Here is a 20211-nt window from a genome sequence, read left to right as displayed (position 1 = left end):
TCCTCTTGCTAAAATATCCAGTGACTTTAGGAAAAACTATGTGCTAACATGAATTGTTTGCAAAAGACTTGGATCTCAGAGTCTCCAAATAGAGGTCAAATAATCAAATGTGCTGGTACCATTCAATGAGATAAACAACTGTGACATAAATTCTGCTTTTCATACAGGTTTTATACTCCCCGGACACCCTGTTTCCATTAGCATTTAGTATTCTTAATCTCTTTATAGATATGAGAGAAACCTGTCCTATTTAAAAAAACAAACAAACAAACAAAAACTCCTGTTTTTATATGTTTTATCCCTGGTGTAGATAGTCAAAGACCATTTAAAAAAATTAAATCCAAGACTTTAGAAATTATCAGTGATGTAGCTAATCATAGAATTTCTTGAAGTGTGCTGTTACTTGTATCTTCAGCAAGGATTGGGAGGTGTTAATAGAAAGTGTTTCATGCCTTCTACTTAAGGTGGTCTAGTGGTCAACTTCTATTTTTAGGGAAAATACTCTCCTCTGTCTCAGCTCACTGCTTGAATACAGACTCCACTGTTTTCTCTGCTAAGCCCCTCAAAGCAGAGAAATCCACAGTACTTTAGTGAAACTTACACATGGCTAAAGGTAGTGCAGGGGACAGCAAGATATTTATAAGTCATATTGCCAGGCACTGATCTCTGATATTGTCCAAATCTCGCAGTAATACTGAGCTCTACTAAGAATGACTGGACTGGAGCATATGGTAATTGAGTGACATATATGTAAGAAGCACTAGATTTGTATTCTCTCTGTTAAAATCTTGTTTAAAATAGGCTAGAAAATGATTATTTTAATTTCCCCCCTTTTCAAAGTAGAGTGAAAACAATCATATGTAGGCCCAAAGACTTAACTTTATTATTTGTACTCTCCGGATATTCAGATTAAGTAATAACCATCATTTACAATGCTGCGTAAAACTAGTTATCATCCTTATTCCAAGCAGGTTTTCCCAACAGATTTCCCAAAGAGAAATGAGAATATTGGCTTTTCCTTCTATATGATAACTTTTGACAAGGAGTTTGTATATATTATTCAAGGCACAGATTCACGTTTGGAAATTCTGTCAAAATAGGCAGCTTTTTAGTGATCATTGACTGGCAATTACTCTCAATGGAAGGTCAAAAAACATATTTATGTCTTCTTTGAGCATAAAATGCTAAATCAAAACTTTATGCCCTCAGATTTAACACAGCCAGCAAAGTTCTTCTTCTTAAAAATAAAATGATTTTCATTTAGATGAATAGTGACTTAAGGAAATGGGCAACATCAAGTCAATTTATGAAGATTATATAAATCTGATGTAAACATAATTCATATAGATTATATGTCTTTGGCGACTAAAGGCAATTCTACTATTTGCCATTCCAGTCAGCAGTCCTAATTATCATTAAATAAATATATTTTTTTCAATAAATGGCATTTTCTTTCTCTACATATGCCTCTTATAGATGCATCTACATCTAGCAAGAAAAGAATTAATATTTGCTTTGGTTTCTGTAAAATCAATGACAGTATATAGCATTGTATTTGTACCAATGTGTTGTGGGCTAGACTAAGGCCTAGAAAAGTCTAGTTGGGGTAGAAGTCACCTGAAGAATTTATTTAAATATGGATTTCCGAGCCCCACTCCCTGAGTTTCTGATTCAGTAGGCCTAGGATGGGCATGAGAATTTGCATGTCTAACAAACTCTCAGGTGTTGCTAATTCTGCACACAGCAGCACTACTCTGAATAGCATGAGGCTCAACAACATAGGAGAATCAGCTGCAACACAGGAAGAGAAGTAGAAGGGATGACATAGATAAAGATTATAGTATCTACCTGTGGGTTGAATAGTAGTCCCCAGAAAATACATTCTCCAGGAATTTCAGAATATGACCTTATTTAGAATTAAGGATCTTTGCAGATGTAATTAAGGTAAGGATTCAGTAGTGCAGATGTAATTAAGGTAAGGATTTAGTATGAGGTCATCCTGGATTAGTTGGGCCCTCATCCAATGACAAGCAACATTAAGAGTCTGTCCATAAGAAGCAGACTTCTGTCTTACAGAACTATAAATAAGTAAGTTTCTGATGCTTTATAAGTTTATGTTACTTTGTTAGGGCAGTCTTGGGAAACTAATGGACTCCTATAAGTCCAACCATACCAAAGTGCCAAGTTATGTTATATACTCTAAGGAAAAAGGATAGAATTCTGACACTGGCCCAGTGGACTAGTGTAACAGGTTGAACAATGACTGAACATTGACTAACTGTTGGGCACTGTTAGATACCTTTTGGGATGTTATTTAATTTCACCTTATCCCCAAGTGCTTTGAGGTAGGTTTTTTTTTTTGTTTTTTTTTTTTTTAGCCTATTTATAAAAGAAGATCCTGAAACCCAGAATGGTCATTTAGTCAGAAAATACTGCTTTATACCAGACTCTTGCTAGATATTCCAGTGGTCAGTGATTTACCAGAAGTGATACAGCTAGTAAGTAGCATGGATTAAATTCAGATCATGATCCTGTCATTCCAAATTCCATGCTCTTCTCCATCATAGCATATTTTATCAAGGCTTGGAGCTGGAAAGTACAGGGCATTTGGCAATACTGACTAGTTCATTTTTGGCTGCTGTGGAATATTTAAGAAAGTAGAAAGGAATTTATTATCTCTAACAGAAATCTTCCTGATTTATGGTAGGTATTCAACAGTATTTCCTCCTATTAATACCTATAAAGTAGTTTGTACCTTGTTACTTTAATATTATTTCTCCTTGTAGCAACTCTTTCACTTTATACTCAAATATGCACATAATTTAGGCTGATCGTGAATAACAAGATAGAAATAATAGCTCTACATTGTCTTTGGAGATGTGGAACAATGAGTTAGACAATAATATTTCCATATACTTTTTTGCCTTATTTATATATACACACATATATGTATGTATATATACATACATATATGTGTGTATATATATATATATATATATATATAAACAAGGCTGGAATAATATTTGAATATTACCTTGTGGTTGCAGATCACACACACACACACACACACACACACACAAAACCCTACACACAAAAAACCTATGATTTAGCATCATAATATGAATTCCCTGAGTGTTTCATACAAACTTCTTTCGAATGGTTATTAAGCTATTTAAGCTGTTTAATAATGCTTTGAGAGTTATTAAATTCAACCTTCATCTCATTATAGTTAATGCTTTTGAGCATACAATGTGAATGGCACTCTGCTAGCTGCTGAACATTTGATATGTAAAAAAATTGTTCCCACCCTTGCACTGTGGATGCTTGATTCAGGATCAGTAAAATTAAGATCAGTGTAACTGTGAAAGATTTAGACAAAATTGGCTAAGAAACTGCTCACTTTAGCAGGTTAAAGCAAAAAGACAAAAGAAGCTAACAAACGTTGCAGTGACAGTTGCATTGAGGTTCTGTCTCAGGAGATGAGGGCAAATTGTATGAATTTGTTAAATGCTTAACAACCACGATGGTATTGAATGGACAGTAACACTGGCACTATTTTTTTTTCCTAGTAATATATTTTTTTTATTGTATCTTTCTCTGGACATTTATTCATTCATTTATTCCACAACACTCCACATGCACCTATAGCATGCAAGGTTTGGCATGGAGACAAATGTATTACCCAGTGAGAAGATAAGTCACATATACCAGTAACTAAAGTGTGAGACAATAATTCTGATCTAAATGACATAGATCATAACTCTTATCATGGGTAGGTTCATGGGAGAATATAATTATTCTACATCTATGAATTGATTACAAATTTATTCAGCCATCTTTTGAGTTTTGAGTTCTTATTGTATTGCATTTTAGCCAGTGACTGTGGTCTGTAAAATAGATTACTTTAATACTTTGAGGCTTCCTTTGTGACCTAGTAGGTGGTCAAATTTGTGAATGTTTCAGGCTTGAAAGCTATGTATTCCTTAATTATTCAGTGCTAGGGTTGATATGTTTTTATTAGACTAAATTTATTATTTGTGGTATTGAACGCCACTGTTTCTTTGCTAATTTTTTTTACTTTATCACCTTTGTATGAGAAGTAAATTAAAATATCTCATTTTAACTATAGGTTATTAGTTTCTACTTGTAATTCTTTTCTGTTTTATATATTTTAAGGCTGAGATTCTAGGTATATATAGGTCAGGACTGCTATATTTTCTGGGTAGGTCATTTCTTTTAGCATTTGATAATAACCCTTTTTTTAAAAAATCTCTGATTATGCTTTTTTCTAACAGTAATACTGCTACATTGGGTTCCTTTTGTTAATCATTGGTACATTCTATTCTATCTCCTTACTTTCCATTTTTCCATGTCACCAAAGTTTTAAAAAATTATACCTTCATTGAGATATAATTTATTCACTCATTTCAAGTTTGCAATTTAGCGGTTTTTAGTATAATCACAGTTTTGCAATCAATACCACTATGTAAATTTAGAACATTTCTTCATCATCCCAAAGGAAACCTCATACCCATTAGCAGTCACTGCCCATTTCCCCTCTTCCACTAATCCCTGACAACTACTAATATAACTCTATCTCTATGGATTTGCCTTTTTATGGACATTTTGGATAAGTGGTGTCATACCATGTGGTCTTTATGTCTGACTTTTTCACTTTCCACTTACTATAATGTCTTCAAGATTGATTCCGTTTTAGTATTAACATCACTTTGTTGTTTTTAAAGGTTAAATAATATTCCATTGTAGGGATAGACTATTATCTATCCTTTAGGTTGAACATTGGGTTGTTTCTACTTTGCAGCTATTATGAATAATGCTGCTATGAACATTTATATGCAATTTATTATATGGATATAATGTTTTTATTTCTCTTGGGTATGTACCTAGGAGTAAAATTGCTGAATCATAAGGTAATTTTCTGTTTAACATCTTGAAGAACTGTCAAACTGTATTCCAAAGTGGCTCCATTTCACGTTCCCACCAACAATGTACGGAGGTGCCAATTTCTCCACATCTTGTCTTTGCCTAGATATTAAAATCCCAAACCTCTTTGGCGCTATCCTAGTATACATTTTTTGTAGGCTTTTACCATGCCACTTCCTATCTGTATACATTTGCACTCCTCATGTTTCTGGCATATGTATAGTTCTTTTTCCTCCTTTAAAGGTCATGTATGGGGCGCCTGGGTGGCTCAGTGGGTTGAGCCGCTGCCATCAGCTCGGATCATGATCTCAGGGTCCTGGGATGGAGTCTGGCATCAGGCTCTCTGCTCAGCGGGGAGTCTGCTTCCCTCTCTCTCTCTCTGCCTGCCTCTCTGTCTACTTGTGATCTCTCTCTCTGTCAAATAAATAAATAAAATCTTAAAAAAAAAAAAGGTCATGTATGTTTTAAAGCTTAAAGATTGTTTTACCTAGTGTTATTATATGTTTGTGAAGTGAGAAGGGGGAGTGGCCGTGGGAGAGGGGGACTCATGTTGGATTAGTCTACTATTTCTGAAAGTTGAGCAGATCAGTGTAATTGTAGTGACTATGAAGTGGTTGACTTGGGGTTCCAAGTCAACTATTTGAAAGCAGTGGGCCAGAGTTTTTCTTCTGTACTAAATTACTTGGACCTTATAGAACCCATTATCTTACTGAACTCATCTAGTCCCATTTGAACTAACTTGTCTTTTTGTTATTTTGTAGATGCAAGTTTCCAAAAACACAACAGAAAAGAAGAAGCCCAAATTTAGAAGGAAAAGGTATTTTTTTTTACAAAAAGTATTATGATAAAATTGAAATGTATATATACATTGGATTAATTATTATGATACTTCCCCCTGATTCTTGATTCTTTTTCTCTAGGGAAACATCAAAATTTTCTAGAAGAATTAGAGATGATGAGAATTAAAAAATAAATTATTTCTTAGTAATTAAAATAAATTATTAAGAAATAAGAATTAAGGTGATAAGTAGTAGTTTTAGAGTATGGAGAAAGTTTTATGTTTATACAAATATGTTGAAGCAGAACTAGTGAAGATTAAAATCATGTGAGCAAGCAGATGAGAAGCAGGTGTTTGGTTTAAAAATAGTGCAAACCAGAAACAGGCCTTTATAATGAACTGATAAGCCACTGATGACAAGTTTTAGTGTTTATCATTGAGCCAACCACACAGTTTATTTACATATTTTTTTGAAGAATGGTAATCAGTGCTGTATTAAAAGGAGTCCTGCTCAACGACAAAGTCTGACTCTGATATGATAGTCCTTCTCTTATTCTTTGTCCTTCTTCAGAGGATGAATAATTAAATTTTTAAAAAGGCCTTCCAGTCTTATCTTAGTTATACTTCACAATAACCCCATCAAATACGAAGTATATCATAATCATCTCTATTTAAAAGATGAAAAACTTATGACTTAAAAAAACTACGTGGCTTTCTCAAGATCTTATGGTTAGAGAAAATGCATTTGAACAAATGTTTTCTGACTTTAAGTCAGCAATGCAGTGTCATGGGAAAAGCATGGATTTTGCAGTCTGACAGAATTTAGCTGTGTCATGCTCAACTATTTCCTACATTGTCAAATTTCTCAATTTCTCAGAGCTTCAGTTTCTTTATAAAATGAGAGTAGCAATTCCTTAGTAGGTTTTTTAGGGGAAGATTACATGAAAAAGCCTATATAAGGTACTTGGTAGATCATTAGTGCTTTTCACCAGATGAGAGCTTAGATCAATATTATTTCCTTTTGGCTTTTTCACTGTATCATGCTGTCTTACTGTATAAACCAAGGAAAAGTACCTCCAGATAAAGAAATATATTCATAATTTATAATTATCAATGAATATGCAAAAATGGCCATTGAAGTATACATGATTGGTCTTTTGAAACTAAATCTGTCAAATTCCTTTTCTAGGAAAGCTATTTTAAAATGCTCTTTTGAAAATGTTTGTTCAGATGATGCCTTATCAAAGGAAAACATGGGTATGTGAAGGCCTCTCCTACTCTTAGTTCCTTTACTTCTATTTAATTTTACTAAATGTAATTTTTGGAAGAAAAAAATATATTGATGAGAACTGTTAGTGGGTCATTTTGGATATTGATTTACATACTAGATCTCTTCAGTTGTCTTTAGGTTTCTGTTCCCATAAATTAAATTTTCTCTGGCTCTGTCACATATTTAATTTTTAAAAAAATAAAGCACCAGTAGCTGTGGGAGGAAATACCCACATCAATACATTAAAATCCAGACCCTTCCATTCAAAAATTATTGGGGTCCTCGGGGTGCCAGAGGGAGAGAAAGAAGAAAAGCAGCAGCGTGGGGCTTCCAGCTGAATTAATTGCTGTTCGTATTAGAACACAGTAGGGAGAATGTGGAATGCAGGGAGAAAGTTTTAGTTTTCAAAAGCGCTTTACTCTTCCTTCATTTTCATTAGTCTTGAAAAGCAGGCAAATGCTTATTTGCAAGATGGAACTTTGGCAGCCATGCAAAGAGGTTCCAAAGCCCATTAACCCCCAAGAAGTTATCCGTACCATATTTCCTTTCCTTTATAGCCACCCCAAGTGTTCTATGGCACTGTGTTTCAACTGACTAAATAAGCCATTCATCTTTAGCCTTATTAAAAGAAAGGAAAGTAGTCAGAAGAAGGACAAAATAGTTAACTTTTTTTAATCTTTTGTTCCTCTCCTAAACCACTACAAAATTCTATTCTTTCTATCTCTTCTTAAATTTATTCTGCTGTGGGGTGCCTGGGTGGCTCAGTGGGTTAGGGCCGCTGCCTTTGGCTCAGGTCATGATCTCAGGGTCCTGGGATCGAGTCCCACATCGGGCTCTCTGCTCAGCAGGGAGCCTGCTTCCCTTCCTCTCTCTGTGATCTCTTCCCTTCCTCTCTCCTACTGTGATCTCTCTCTGTCAAATAAATAAATAAAATCTTTAAAAAAAAAATAAATTTATTCTGCTGCTACTTTCCTGCTAACTTAGGTTCATTTTCTTGGCTCTATTGTCCTTTTGCCTCACATGATTACTTCAGATACTCCTGTAGAAAGGCAAAAAAGTCAGTTTATCCCTGGACTGAATTCTCACTAGGAGACCTTGGTACTGCAGCTGAGGGCTCCAGTGCTGGGATCCTTTCTGCCTCTGACTCACAGGGGCTACTGAGGAAGAAAGCCATCATAGCCAGGAATCCATTGATTGGAAATCACTCTGCTGCATAAATGAGTGAATACATTTCCATAGTTATCCACTGACACCCTTTCAGGAGTCTCACATTCTGTGTAGCTCTCAAGTCTCAATAGTTAATTGTTCAAATCTTTAACCTGATCTGTGTTTTACTCCTTTATCCCATTTCAAACAAATAAAAAGCATAAACATCTAATCTGCTGTGTTCTTTGCAAGAGCTGACTACTTCTTGAAAGAGTGGTTATTTTTCAGTAAATTATCTCCGCCTCAGTTTTTTACCCCTACCCATATTTCAGTGTATCCCTTGATCTTAAGTCTCTGAAATCACTCCTTTCGTTCTTGGCTTGAGGTAGCATCAGTCCTAGATCAAGTGAAAATTGGAGCCATTTTCCTTACACTCCCAGGTGCTCAAGTAAAGTCTCCCATCAGCCTACTGCCCAGATTTGCTGTTCCTTTCTGGCTTATAAACTCTACCCTTTGCTTTTCTCTCTTCCTTAATTAGAGGTCGGGAGGAGAGCTAATTAAGTGTAACTACTTTACCTGCCCAAGTGTCAGTTGCTTCATCTGTGATAAAAATGTACAGTAAAAACCCTCTTATCCAACAAGGAGAAGATTTCTGAAATTAATAGAAAAAGTTGAGGAATCATTAAATAATTTAAACTGTATGCCCATGGATATGCAGATATAATCTAAGAAATAGCTATTTGTGGAGCATATCTATGTTTGGGGGGAAATTACTATAAGGAATATTATGAATTATGTTTGTATTGGCCCTCTACCTCATTTTTTTCCCAGTGTTTAGGAACAAGAAAGCGCATCTATAATGATGCAATAATAATACCAATAGTAATAATGATAGCCAACACCTGTAAAAATTACTGTGTGTCTTCACTTTATATATATTTATTTAGCCCTTGTAAGATCATAAGAAGTAAATAAGGTAGATATTTTTTCTTTAAGATTTTATTTATTTATTTGACAGAGATCAAAAGTAGGCAGAGAGACAGGCGGGGGAGAGGGCGGGGGGGGGCGGAGCAGGCTCCCCGCTGAGCAGAGAGCCTGATGCGGGGCTCCATCCCAGGACGCTGGGATCATGACCTGAGCTGAAGGCAGAGGCTTTAACCCACTGAGCCACCCAGGCAACCCTAGATATTATTTTATCTCCCATTTTATCAATGGGGAAACCAAGACACTTCAGAGGTTGTTATATGGTTTTTCTAAGTCACATATCTTCTTAAAGTTAATCAAAGTGTGCAGCTGTTTCCTTGGTTGCTTTGAATATCAGGAATCGTAAAGCTAACTATATTGGGGTTTGGTACAGTACTGATAACTAACCTAAGCAATTTTAAGATTTCATTATAGCCTTTCATACCCCCTTAATGAACTGATTTTGACTTCTTTTTGTCTTTGGGTTTTCATCATTTGTTTTGTTATATCATTGTTTTTTGTTGGGAAATACCTCACTTCTTATTGGGTAGTCTACAATCTATGAAAGTTTAGATAGGTAAAAGATTGGCATATTACCCAGGTTTAACTGATAATCTGTGGCATTCATTAATAAATTAGCAAAGGATATATTCATCAGCCACCTGAGACAGATAGCCATGGAAAAGAATGGCTAATACAGGAAAGGTCTGGATCATGACGGAAATCCTGGGGGAGCATGACCTTAGGAGTAGGAACTGGGGCTGGGAGGTAGAAGAGATGACAGGGAGAAAGATGATTTCTTGCTGCTCAGGACAAACTTTGCCCATCTACTCTTGGTTTGGAGTTACCTTTAACCTCTAGACTAAAAGGTGGGGTTGGCCCACATGCCCCTTTCCTGGAAAACTCCTTGCCTCCTGTTTCTGTTTGTATCTCCGGGAATGGTGCTATCTTCTTCATTACATTCTAATTTGTATTTTACTCATCACTACATTTAAATTTAAGCATGCAAGAGGAGTGTTTGTGGTTACTTAATAATAAAACAAAACACAAGTACTTTTTCTTCTTCTTCACCGTCTTCCATAAGAATGCTTTCAAGGGACGCCTGGGTGGCTCATTGGGTTAAATCCTCTGCCTTCAGCTTGGGTCATGATCCAAGGGTCCTGGGATGGAGCCCCACACCGGGCTCTCTGCTCCAAGGGGAGCCTATTTTCTCCTCTCTTTTTGCCTGCTTCTCTGCCTGTTTGTGATCTCTGTCTGTCAAATAAATAAATAAAATCTTTGCGGGGGGGGGAAAGAATGCCTTCAAAATTTCAATATTGAAATGACCGTGAAAGTTTACTGCAGATGGTGTTTTTCAATGCCAGCTTTGGGGTAGGTAGACTTACCAGTAGCCCCTTAACATAAGGAAATAAACAGCTTCCTTAAACATTTAGTAGAAGAGTAAAGATTGGAGAAAACTCCATAAATGTACATTTGAAGACTTCTAAAAAAGCAACTGATTTATTGAGACCAAGAGTAAGTTACTTCTCATCAGGATGGAAAAAATACACAGATTATTTTATAAAAATTCATTTTTAAAAGCCATATATGGACTTTGGTGTAAGAGACACCTTTTTCTTACTTTTTAAAAAAAAAAAACTTTCTCTTGAGTGATGGAATAACTGTAATACTACCACTTTACTCTAAACAACAAATTGAAACAAGTCCCAGAAACTACAAGATAATCAGTATTGAGAGAAGATGATTGGTCATGCAATCAGCAAAGGCATTCATTCTGTCCCTATCTTTGGAGGATATCATTGGCCAATTTTGATAAGCTAGTTTTTAGATTACTGTAACTGCTGTTTCTTAAGAATTATTTTTGAACTCTATCAGTTTACAATATACGAATACGTATTTAGAAAAGCAAACCTCCTATTGCTCTAGCAGCAGAATTTGATATCAATCAAGTCGGTGTTATGAACCCTGGTTGGTTTATGAAGTCATCCATTACTTTGTATACCCTTTGATCAAAAGGCAGTGTACATATTTTTCCACATCACTTGAAAATGGAGGGCCTACAATGCCATTCAGCAATGACATTCATTATCATAAATTGATTGTATTTTAGCCTAGCCTTAGAAATATAAAGATGTTTGCGTACCATTTTTCCTTTACAGCATAGCTCAAAATCCATCTTCTCAACAGTGCATTAAATGTCAGTATCAATTTCCATAGACTCAGAATGTAAAGTAGGAAAATACAATTCTGTGAGTGGGACTGGAGAATTGGTGTGAAGATAATCACAAGTAGTTGTCTGTTGAGTAACAGGCTACTAAGTAGGAAATCTATCATAAAGAGAGGTTAACTCCATTAACAAAATTGCTTCAATATAAATGTACATACCTCTAGAAAATTCTGATTCAGTAGACATGGGTTGCCTTCATGTTTTTTTAGTAAATTCTCCATGAGATTTTTATGCCTACCAAATTTTGAATTCCATTGTTTTAGAATATAATAGTTTAAATTCTGTATTCCTATGCTTTAGCAATTATACAGAAACACATAGATATGTGGACACATCTAAAAGGTCAGTTACAGTTTTTGTTGTGTTTTTAAACATAGGAATTTGTTCTGTGGTATGCAAATGGCTTATCAGAAAGCTACTTTCAAACTGTTTTGAAAGAAGTCTTCATGGAGAAAACCTAAGATTGGCTGGAAAGAGATGATGGCCAGGAAGGTTCATTGGTCTGTGCCTACTCTCTTGGGTCCCGTGCACTTAGTAGGCAAATAATTGATATTATTTGAATATTGAATGAACATAAAACTACTTGGGGCAAGTGATAAGTATTGACAGAAAATCTATTTTTGTAGGTAAAATTGTAATGTGAAAAATGGTAACTAAAAATTGTTCTTTTATACTGTAGTGACAACCAAGAAAGGGAAAATTTTCTATTTCATACCCTCCCATGACTTTATTTAACACTAGTATTTAAAAATGTTCTAGCAAAATTTTAAAATTTCCTTCTTATGAGTAAAAGATAAGAGGAAAGGACACATAAAACTTTTTAAAATTTTAAATTTTAAATTAAAATTCTAAAATTTCCTTCTTATGAGTTAAAGATAAGAGGAAAGGACACATAAAACTTTTCACATTAACAATCTCTGTTTTTTACCTTCCAACATGCTTAGTTTACAAGGATGCCAGGGATTCATATATCATATGCACTCTTCCTAAACTGATTAGTTAGAAAATTTTAAAATATGTTCAATAATTAGATTAAAACTTAGTGCTGAGAATGCCTTGCTTCCATATTCATCGATAATATTTTAGCTTGAAAGCGTATGTCCTGTTTCGGTCTATTTTCAAGTTCCATGAACTTTGAGCTGCTCTACCTAGTGTGATTTTTGGTGACCTGCCAAAGAATGGTGGATAATAGGAGGTGGTATGTCAGGTTTTTGTCACCAGAGTGGAAAATGATGGGGTGTATATTCATGGCCTTTATCTTTGAATCATGTTGCCTTTGGAAGGACTTCTCAGATGCTCCATCTGTCTGGTGTACAGGACAACAGGCCACACGTGGTTTCCTTGATTTTTACTTCAACAAGACTATATCAAACAAAAATGTCTATTCTATTTAAGTCAGGATTTCAACTGCATGTTATTAATCAGTAGCTAAGTCTATAGTTATATAATAGTTTATTTCTTGTATGGGTTATTATTTTATCTCAGCAAGTTCAGTGAATTCATGTCACAGTGTACATACACACACATTTTGTTTTAGTGTGGTATTTAAAATATATATCTACATATAGATATAGCTGCGGATAGATATCAGACTAAGCAGTTAAGATGCATTGGTATTTGAATTAGGAATAGAGTAGCCTGTGTTTAACCTGGCCACTTAATTACGTGGTTTCCCCTTTTAAACAGTAAGAGTTTACTGTAGGGATGACAAAGTGTGGCCCACAAGCCACTTGCTATTGTAAATAAAGTTTGATAGGAACATAGTCACTCTCATTTGTTTAGGTACATGTGTAGAGTTTGGACTGTAGCAGCAGAATTGAGTGGTTGTGACAGAAACCACAAAGCCTGCAATATTTACTCTCTGTCCCTTCACAGGAAGAGTTTGCTGACCCTTGGTTAATAAAAAACAATTTAGTTTGTCCCTGATTTAAAAACAAACAAACAAACAAACAAACAAAAAACACTTCTAGTGAGCTTTTTGTGATCATGGCAAGAATATCACCTACATTTTTTGGGGGCGCCTGGGTGGCTCAGTTGGTTAAGTGACTGCCTCAGCTCAGGTCATGATCCTGGAGTCCTGGGATCAAGTCCCACATCAGACTCCCTGTCTGCTTCTCCCGCTGACCCCTCTCCTCTCAGGCCCTCTTTCTCTCTCTCTCTAATAAACAAATAAAATCATTTTTTAAAAATTTTTAAAAAAAAGAATATCACCTACATTTTTAAAGGAATAATTGTAAAATATTCACCTGGAAATCCATAATTAAGTTGCATCAGGCAGAGGTCACATGGGAAAATCCTACAAAATATTTATTTTTTATCTTGTAACATTTAGACAGTTTTCTCTTCTGGGGCAGTTAAGCTTATGGATTTGATGGAATTAATTAAGATGTAACATTTTTTTACCGATGTTTTCTAGTTGTCTCTGAGACCGAAGTTTTACTGAAGGAGCTAGAGCAAATGCTACAGCAGGCGCTGGACTCCACAGGGGCACCTGATGAGCCCGAAGAGGAGCGTGGAGAGGAGGTAAATGCAGGAGCGAAGGTAGCCTGGTCATGGTGATCAGGCCTAAACAGCAACTTCAGATTCTTTCAGTGGCAGGCATTTTTTCTGGATGTACGTTTTAATTATATGGAGAACTTCTATTCCCTTCTGAAATTTGAGTCCTTGATTATCCTGAAGTGAATAATAAACTAGCAGCCTGTTGAAAAGTCAGAATACATCTATCAGTCTTTGAAAAAAAAAAAATCTGTGAGTGGAGGAGCTCTTTGTGTTTCCGGTCTTTGAGGTTGACATGAAGAAAGAATGGAGGAGGGGCTCACAGTATCTGATGGGGCACCACAGCAGACAGACCTCTCCACTACTGCCGATTTTCACAGTCAGGAGAAGACGGGCCAGGCTGAGAGCAGCTTGCTAGGACATCTGCCCTGTCTGGTTCAGGCACAGGGACAACCTCTATAGGGACAGACTTCATTATTAACACACCGGAGGTAGAATTTTCCATTTTTTCTCTTTCGGCTACCTATGTTGGGCTAAGTAAGTGTGTGCTTACTTTATTCAGTATTTGTATGTGACAACATAAATTTTAAGTTGGTTGATCAATTGCTCAGCACATCAGCTCCAGGTTCATGCAAATAAAACAAAGGCATAAGCCCAGGTGATTAATACAGTGCAGCAATATGGTAGGTGTGAGAAAAATAAGCCATAAGACAGGCACTTCCACAAGGCAATACAGCTGTTCTCGAAATAGGGAGAACTGGCAGCAAGAGGTCCTATACCCTTAAGGTTTCATTCATTCTCTCATTCATTCATGTAGATATATACTGTGCCTGGAGTCGAGAGAGCACAGTGGTTAGGACTGCTGACTCTGGAATAGAATATCAGTGTCCCAGTCCTAGTCCGGCCACTGACAATTTGTGTAATTTGGCACAGTTCCTTATCACACGCCTCAGAAGATTTTTTTTAAATAAGACAAACCAGGAAAAGTACTTTGCATAGAAACTGACTTCTAAGGTCAGCTGTTATTACAGATGAGAGTTGGCAGTGGCAGTCACTGGAGAGAATAAGGCTGAGATTTCCTTACTTCATCTCTTTTCCCACATTCTTACTTTGAGCAACTACTCATTCCGGAGTCTGTCTCTTCTCAGATGCTGAAAAAAGTGACTTTGTATATGGACAAGGTTGTTGACACACTTTGGCAGACTGCCCAATTGCATGATTTCATTCAGGACTCCAACAAGAAAAAAGATGATTCATAAACACCTCCCTTCTTGACTTAGAAATCGGAATATACAGGATTTACAGTTAAAGAGATCAATATGCTAAAAGAAAATAAAATTAATGCTAAAAACTCTTACCAACTTGAAAACCATAGCCTGTTTAATTAGCACCAGCAATATCAACCTGTATTTGAATTGCATGGTTGTGAATGCCATTTTTCCAATTAGAGTTCCTTTTTGAAAAAACTCGTTTTCTCTGTATAGATCCTACCTTCCATAAAACCAGATCTATAGATTGGTGACATATATATTATATATATGTAATTAATATACAAATTATTTTTTCCTAACAAATGAAACAAGATCTGTAGGTTGGTGGCATATATATTATATACATGTAATTAATATACAAATTATTCTTTCCCAGCAAATGTGTGCTTTGTTGGAGCACCATATGGTTTTGTGCAGTGTGTTTTCAGTCTTTGCAGTTTGTCTTTTCAAAACTCCAGCCAGGGTGATTTTTATAGAGATGTCCTGGAGCTTTTACAGCCACAGAATTGGCTTCTATTTTACCATTATAACCAGTATCATGATAGAACAGAAATTGACTTCTGATTTTTATTTCTTAAGGTAAAATACATAGTTTCAATGTATTACCAGGCAGGAGCTTGCTTTTTGTTTTAGATTCTTGTAATATTTTATGCTTTCAAAAGCCATTGAGGAATTGTAAAAATTAACCATCTTAACTTGCTGGCAGGCAGGTGAGTGCCTCCTGCAGACTGGTTCATAAGCCCTTCTCCTCAATGAGCTTTGTAAGCCTGGCATTCACACCAGGTTCAGTATATTTAGGACCTTGTTCACTTTTAAATGAGGAGAATAGCAATGAAACCAACTATCAAAGCTGGAACAATTTCCAGTTTAAAAGAAAAGAAATGATCACCTCAGGTGTTTCTTTTTTTTTCTTTTCTTTTCTTTGTCTTGCTTGCTTTTTCTAAGTTAGTAGGGAAAATTAACATGGCCTCCAAAGTTAACACCACTTAAAACTGGAGCTGTGTTGTGTTTGCAGGAGAAAGTGGCCTCTTACAAGCTATAACCTCCGCAATAAAGCCACTTGATAATTTTAATGTTCTGAACATGTTTACTCTCTGAGCAGGTATTGTTTGAGCTCTTTCCAAAGTTGTAAATTTGATAGTGTTTTCATCCGTCATTTCACGTATGAGGATTCAGGTTGATTACTCTCTAGCACTTACACCAATAGGTGAGAGTAGCAACATTTAAAAAAAAAAAAAAAAAAGCATACACATGTGGATAATCAAAATTCTTTTCTATTTGTCACTGAAATGTTTTATGAGATTATTTTCCTTAGTAGAGTCTCCTTCCTAATTACACTCTTCTTTATGTAACACTGGTTGTCATGCCACGGCTTTGCAAGCAATGGGAGGGAATTAATATCAGATTTTTATAAAATCCACCTGAATTAGATAAGTCATAAATAAATAAGACAGAGTTTAGTGAATAATTATTTGTATTAAAAGGTACATTTTTTGATATGTGAAAATACTTGTATAAATTATTCTTTTTCTTCATTTCATGGAAGTTCGCTCTATCTTTAATGAAACTTGAAGTTATAAATCTTGTGTGTGTTTATAGATATTTGCATTGTTTTTACTAGTGTCCCTTCCTACTGAGCTAGACCAAATGATGGCTATTCTTAAGTAATACAGAGGATTATGAGAAGATAGCCATAGAAATTGTGACTTAGTTTTAAGTTGTATTCCCTATAATGATAACCTTAAAAATAAACAAATACAGAAAACAAATGTAGCAAAATTCATAGAATGAAATGTTTTCCCAAAGCTTAAAATGAAAACTAAAAATGTGTAAAGTTGGGAGAAAGAGATAGGGCCTGAATAGTTAGTTCTTCTTTTTTTTTTTTTTTTTTTTTTTTATATTTTTTTTAAAGATTTTATTTATTTATTTTACAGAGAGAGATCACAAGTAGGCAGAGAGGCAGGCAGAGAGAGAGAGAGGAGGAAGCAGGCTCCTGCTGAGCAGAGAGCCCGATGCGGGACTCGATCCCAGGACCCTGAGATCATGACCTGAGCCGAAGGCAGCGGCTTAACCCACTGAGCCACCCAGGCGCCCAGTTAGTTCTTCTTATATTAACACATTTACTATACATTCTGCTCCACATGGGGATCATTATTTGACCACCAGAATAACAATGCTTTGTGTCACTGCTTTTGGTTGTGGAGCTACTGACTACTTTACACTTTGTTCAAATAATTAAGCCTGATCTTCCAGTAAATTTGATGTAGTTCTGATGAATTGTATGTTTATTTTTACAGTTAACTAAATGCAGCTCTGAAGTCCCAGCAGGCAGTCCATTCGAAAACCACTATGAAGAGGACTATCTTGTAATTGATGGGATAAAATTAAAAGCTGGAGAATGTATTGAAAATATAACTAACAAATTTAAAGAAATAGATGCTCTAATGTCTGAATTTTAGCGTGTTATAAATATTTTCAAAGGCTAGTTATAAAGACACTTACATGTTTATATTTTCCCAAAAGTCAAAAGCTTGAAAATAGGGAAATAGGTGTATGTTATACCAAAGCTAATATTTATAATAACTTTCTATTTTATACTTTGAGAATAGCCATTGTTTTGAGAATCAATCAAATGGTACTTAAATTAGTAATAAAAATTTAGGATTTAAGAAGCCCTGATATTTGTATTTATAGATTTTTTTCTTGTGTGCCTTAGTTTTAAAATGGTTTATAAACTTACTGCACAAACGCATGCTTTACAATGATTTATTTAGGCCCTTTATTCAAATGTGGCTATTTAGATGGCCGTTGAGGCTATTATAATTCATACAGATAATTCAGGTGTAGTAGAGATGTGAGAATGTATATTGGTAGTGGAATTAAGCTACTACAAAATAAAAGGAAATAATAAAAAAAAGTACTGTATAATAGAGTTGGTGCTTTTCTCAGAGGTGTCAGTTACCTTTTATGGGAAATAATCATTTCAACCCCGATTCCCAAAACTGATTAACAGAGTCTCAGGGGAGGTGGGGAGGCTGTAGACAATCAGAATCCTGGATGCTTCCCCTATTGAATCAGTATCTCTGAAGGTGAGGATGGGAAAATGCAATGGAAAACATAAAGAGATAAGTTAAATATAGTCTCACTAAAAAAAATCCATAAGCAATGTAGGCAGGCAAAATGTGTATCATGCAACATCACTCCCTTAACACTTCCCCTACAACCCCATCCTATAGTGATTCCCAGGAACAGTTTCGGTGAGTGTCCTTCTACATCGTGTTCTAATGCACATCCATCTCTAGTGCCCACACTTGCACTCTTTCCATGCCCTTCTCTCTCCTGGGAGTATGGGGTCAGAGAAAGGACAGTCCAAGCACATGGAAACAAAACCAAGGCTTGAAGAGAGAAGAAAGCAGTACAGCCCCTTGGACCTATTGCTTGTTGAGTTAGCTAGAGTGACCGTGTGCTGGTGTGAAGGTCACCACAGCAGGTGAGCTGCACTGTGTACATAGGCTGAAGAGTTTGTAACTGCAGGGCCAAGTGGAGAGTTTCAGGCAGTGGAATCCCTTTTACATTTCAGGAGGATCACACCAGCAGCAGACGAAGGTTGGAGTGAGCAGGAGTAACACCAGAGACAGGAGGCCTGTTAGGAGGAGGGAATTCAGGTGCAAGACTTTGAGAGCCTGAGTATGGCACAAATGGAGAGAGTGGAATGGCTTCCCAGCTACATTAGCATTGATGGATTATTAGGATTTAGCAATTGGATATAGGGATACAGCAGTAGGGAGAGGTAGGAACAACTCCTGAGTTTTTCACTGAAGGTCAGCATACACACAAGTTAGGGGCCCCAGGTGGCTTCATTAGTTAAGCGGCTGACTTCTGCTCAGGTCTTGATATCAGGGTCCTGGAATTGAACCCCACATTGGGCTCTGCGCTCAGCAGGAAGTCTGCTTCTTTCTCTCCCTTTGTCCCTCCCCACCTTGTGCACTGTTTTTCTCTGTCTCCCTCTCTCTCAAATAAATAAAATCTTTAAAAAATGAATACATGCATATTAGAAATGGGTGGCGTATACCCAGTTTGGGCCAAACTGGTAAGTGCAGCAGAACTTTCATGCTTTGACAGAGTCTGCCTTTCAGAACCACTCCAGGAGCCAGAGTGTCAATGAATAATCTCTCAATACATCATATTTACTTCTCAGTGATATGAAACAGTGGAAGTTAAGCCTTCCTCTTTTTCCTCCAACAGAATTTACTCCATAGCATTTCAGAAAAACGTTTCTTCTTTCTCTTGGCATTATGATTTTATATTCAGAGTCTACAGATGTCTCAAGAAGTCATAGATCCCATTTTCCTGTTACTTCTTAAAATCAAATCTATAAAGAACTTATCAAACTCAACACCCAAAGAACAAATAATCCAATCAAGAAATGGGCAAAAGACATGAACAGACATTTCTGCAAAGAAGACATCCAAATGGCCAACAGATGCATGAGAAAATGCTCAACATCCACTCAGCATCAGGGAAATATAAATCAAAACCACAATGAGATGCCACCTCACACTGGTTGAAGTGGCTAAAATTAACAAGTCGGGAAATGACAGATGTTGGTGAGGATGCAGAGAAAGGGGAAACCCTCCTACACTATTGGTGGGATGCAAGCTGGTGCAGCCCCTCTGGAAAACCATATGGTGGTTCCTCAAAAAGTTGAAAAGAGAGCTACCCTACTATCCAGCAATCATATTTGCCAGGTAAATATGTATTTACTACTAGGTATTTACCCTAAAGATACAAACATAGTGGTCTCAAGGGGTACCTGCACCCAAATGTTTATAGCAGCAATGTCCACAATAGCCAAACTATGGAAAGAGCCTAGATGTCTACTGACAGAAGAATGAATAAAGAAGATATGATATATATATATATATATATATATATATATATATAGATTTATATATATATATATATATATATTCCATTGTGTGTGCATATATATGGAATATTTTGTAACCATCAAAAAATGAAATCTTGGGGCGCCTGGGTGGCTCAGTGGGTTAAAGCCTCTGCCTTCAGCTCAGGTCATGATCCCAGGGTCCTGGGATTGAGCCCTGCATTGGGC

The 20211-nt window shown here is 36.1% G+C and overlaps 1 protein-coding gene across 2 annotated transcripts in view; it reads left to right on the top strand.

The window, feature by feature from the left end:
- The window catches only part of ZCWPW2 (zinc finger CW-type and PWWP domain containing 2), a 131470-nt gene extending 111510 nt beyond the window's left edge, over positions 1 to 19960 (top strand). The window contains exons 7-10 of one of the 2 annotated variants that reach the window (XM_059390806.1): positions 5706 to 5761; positions 6912 to 6979; positions 13745 to 13851; positions 19341 to 19960. In XM_059390806.1, the coding sequence (XP_059246789.1) occupies positions 5706 to 5761; positions 6912 to 6979; positions 13745 to 13851; positions 19341 to 19394 (285 nt within the window). In that variant the 3' untranslated portion in view covers positions 19395 to 19960. Of the gene's footprint in view, positions 1 to 5705; positions 5762 to 6911; positions 6980 to 13744; positions 13852 to 17392; positions 18047 to 19340 lie in introns of those variants that run through there. The other variant, XM_059390805.1, reaches the window with a different exon arrangement.
- Positions 19961 to 20211: the final 251 nt, after the last annotated feature.

Source organism: Mustela nigripes, chromosome 2, assembly GCF_022355385.1.
Source record: "Mustela nigripes isolate SB6536 chromosome 2, MUSNIG.SB6536, whole genome shotgun sequence".
NCBI classification, from domain to species: Eukaryota; Metazoa; Chordata; class Mammalia; order Carnivora; family Mustelidae; genus Mustela; species Mustela nigripes.
This window is presented reverse-complemented; position numbering and strand designations above follow the sequence as displayed.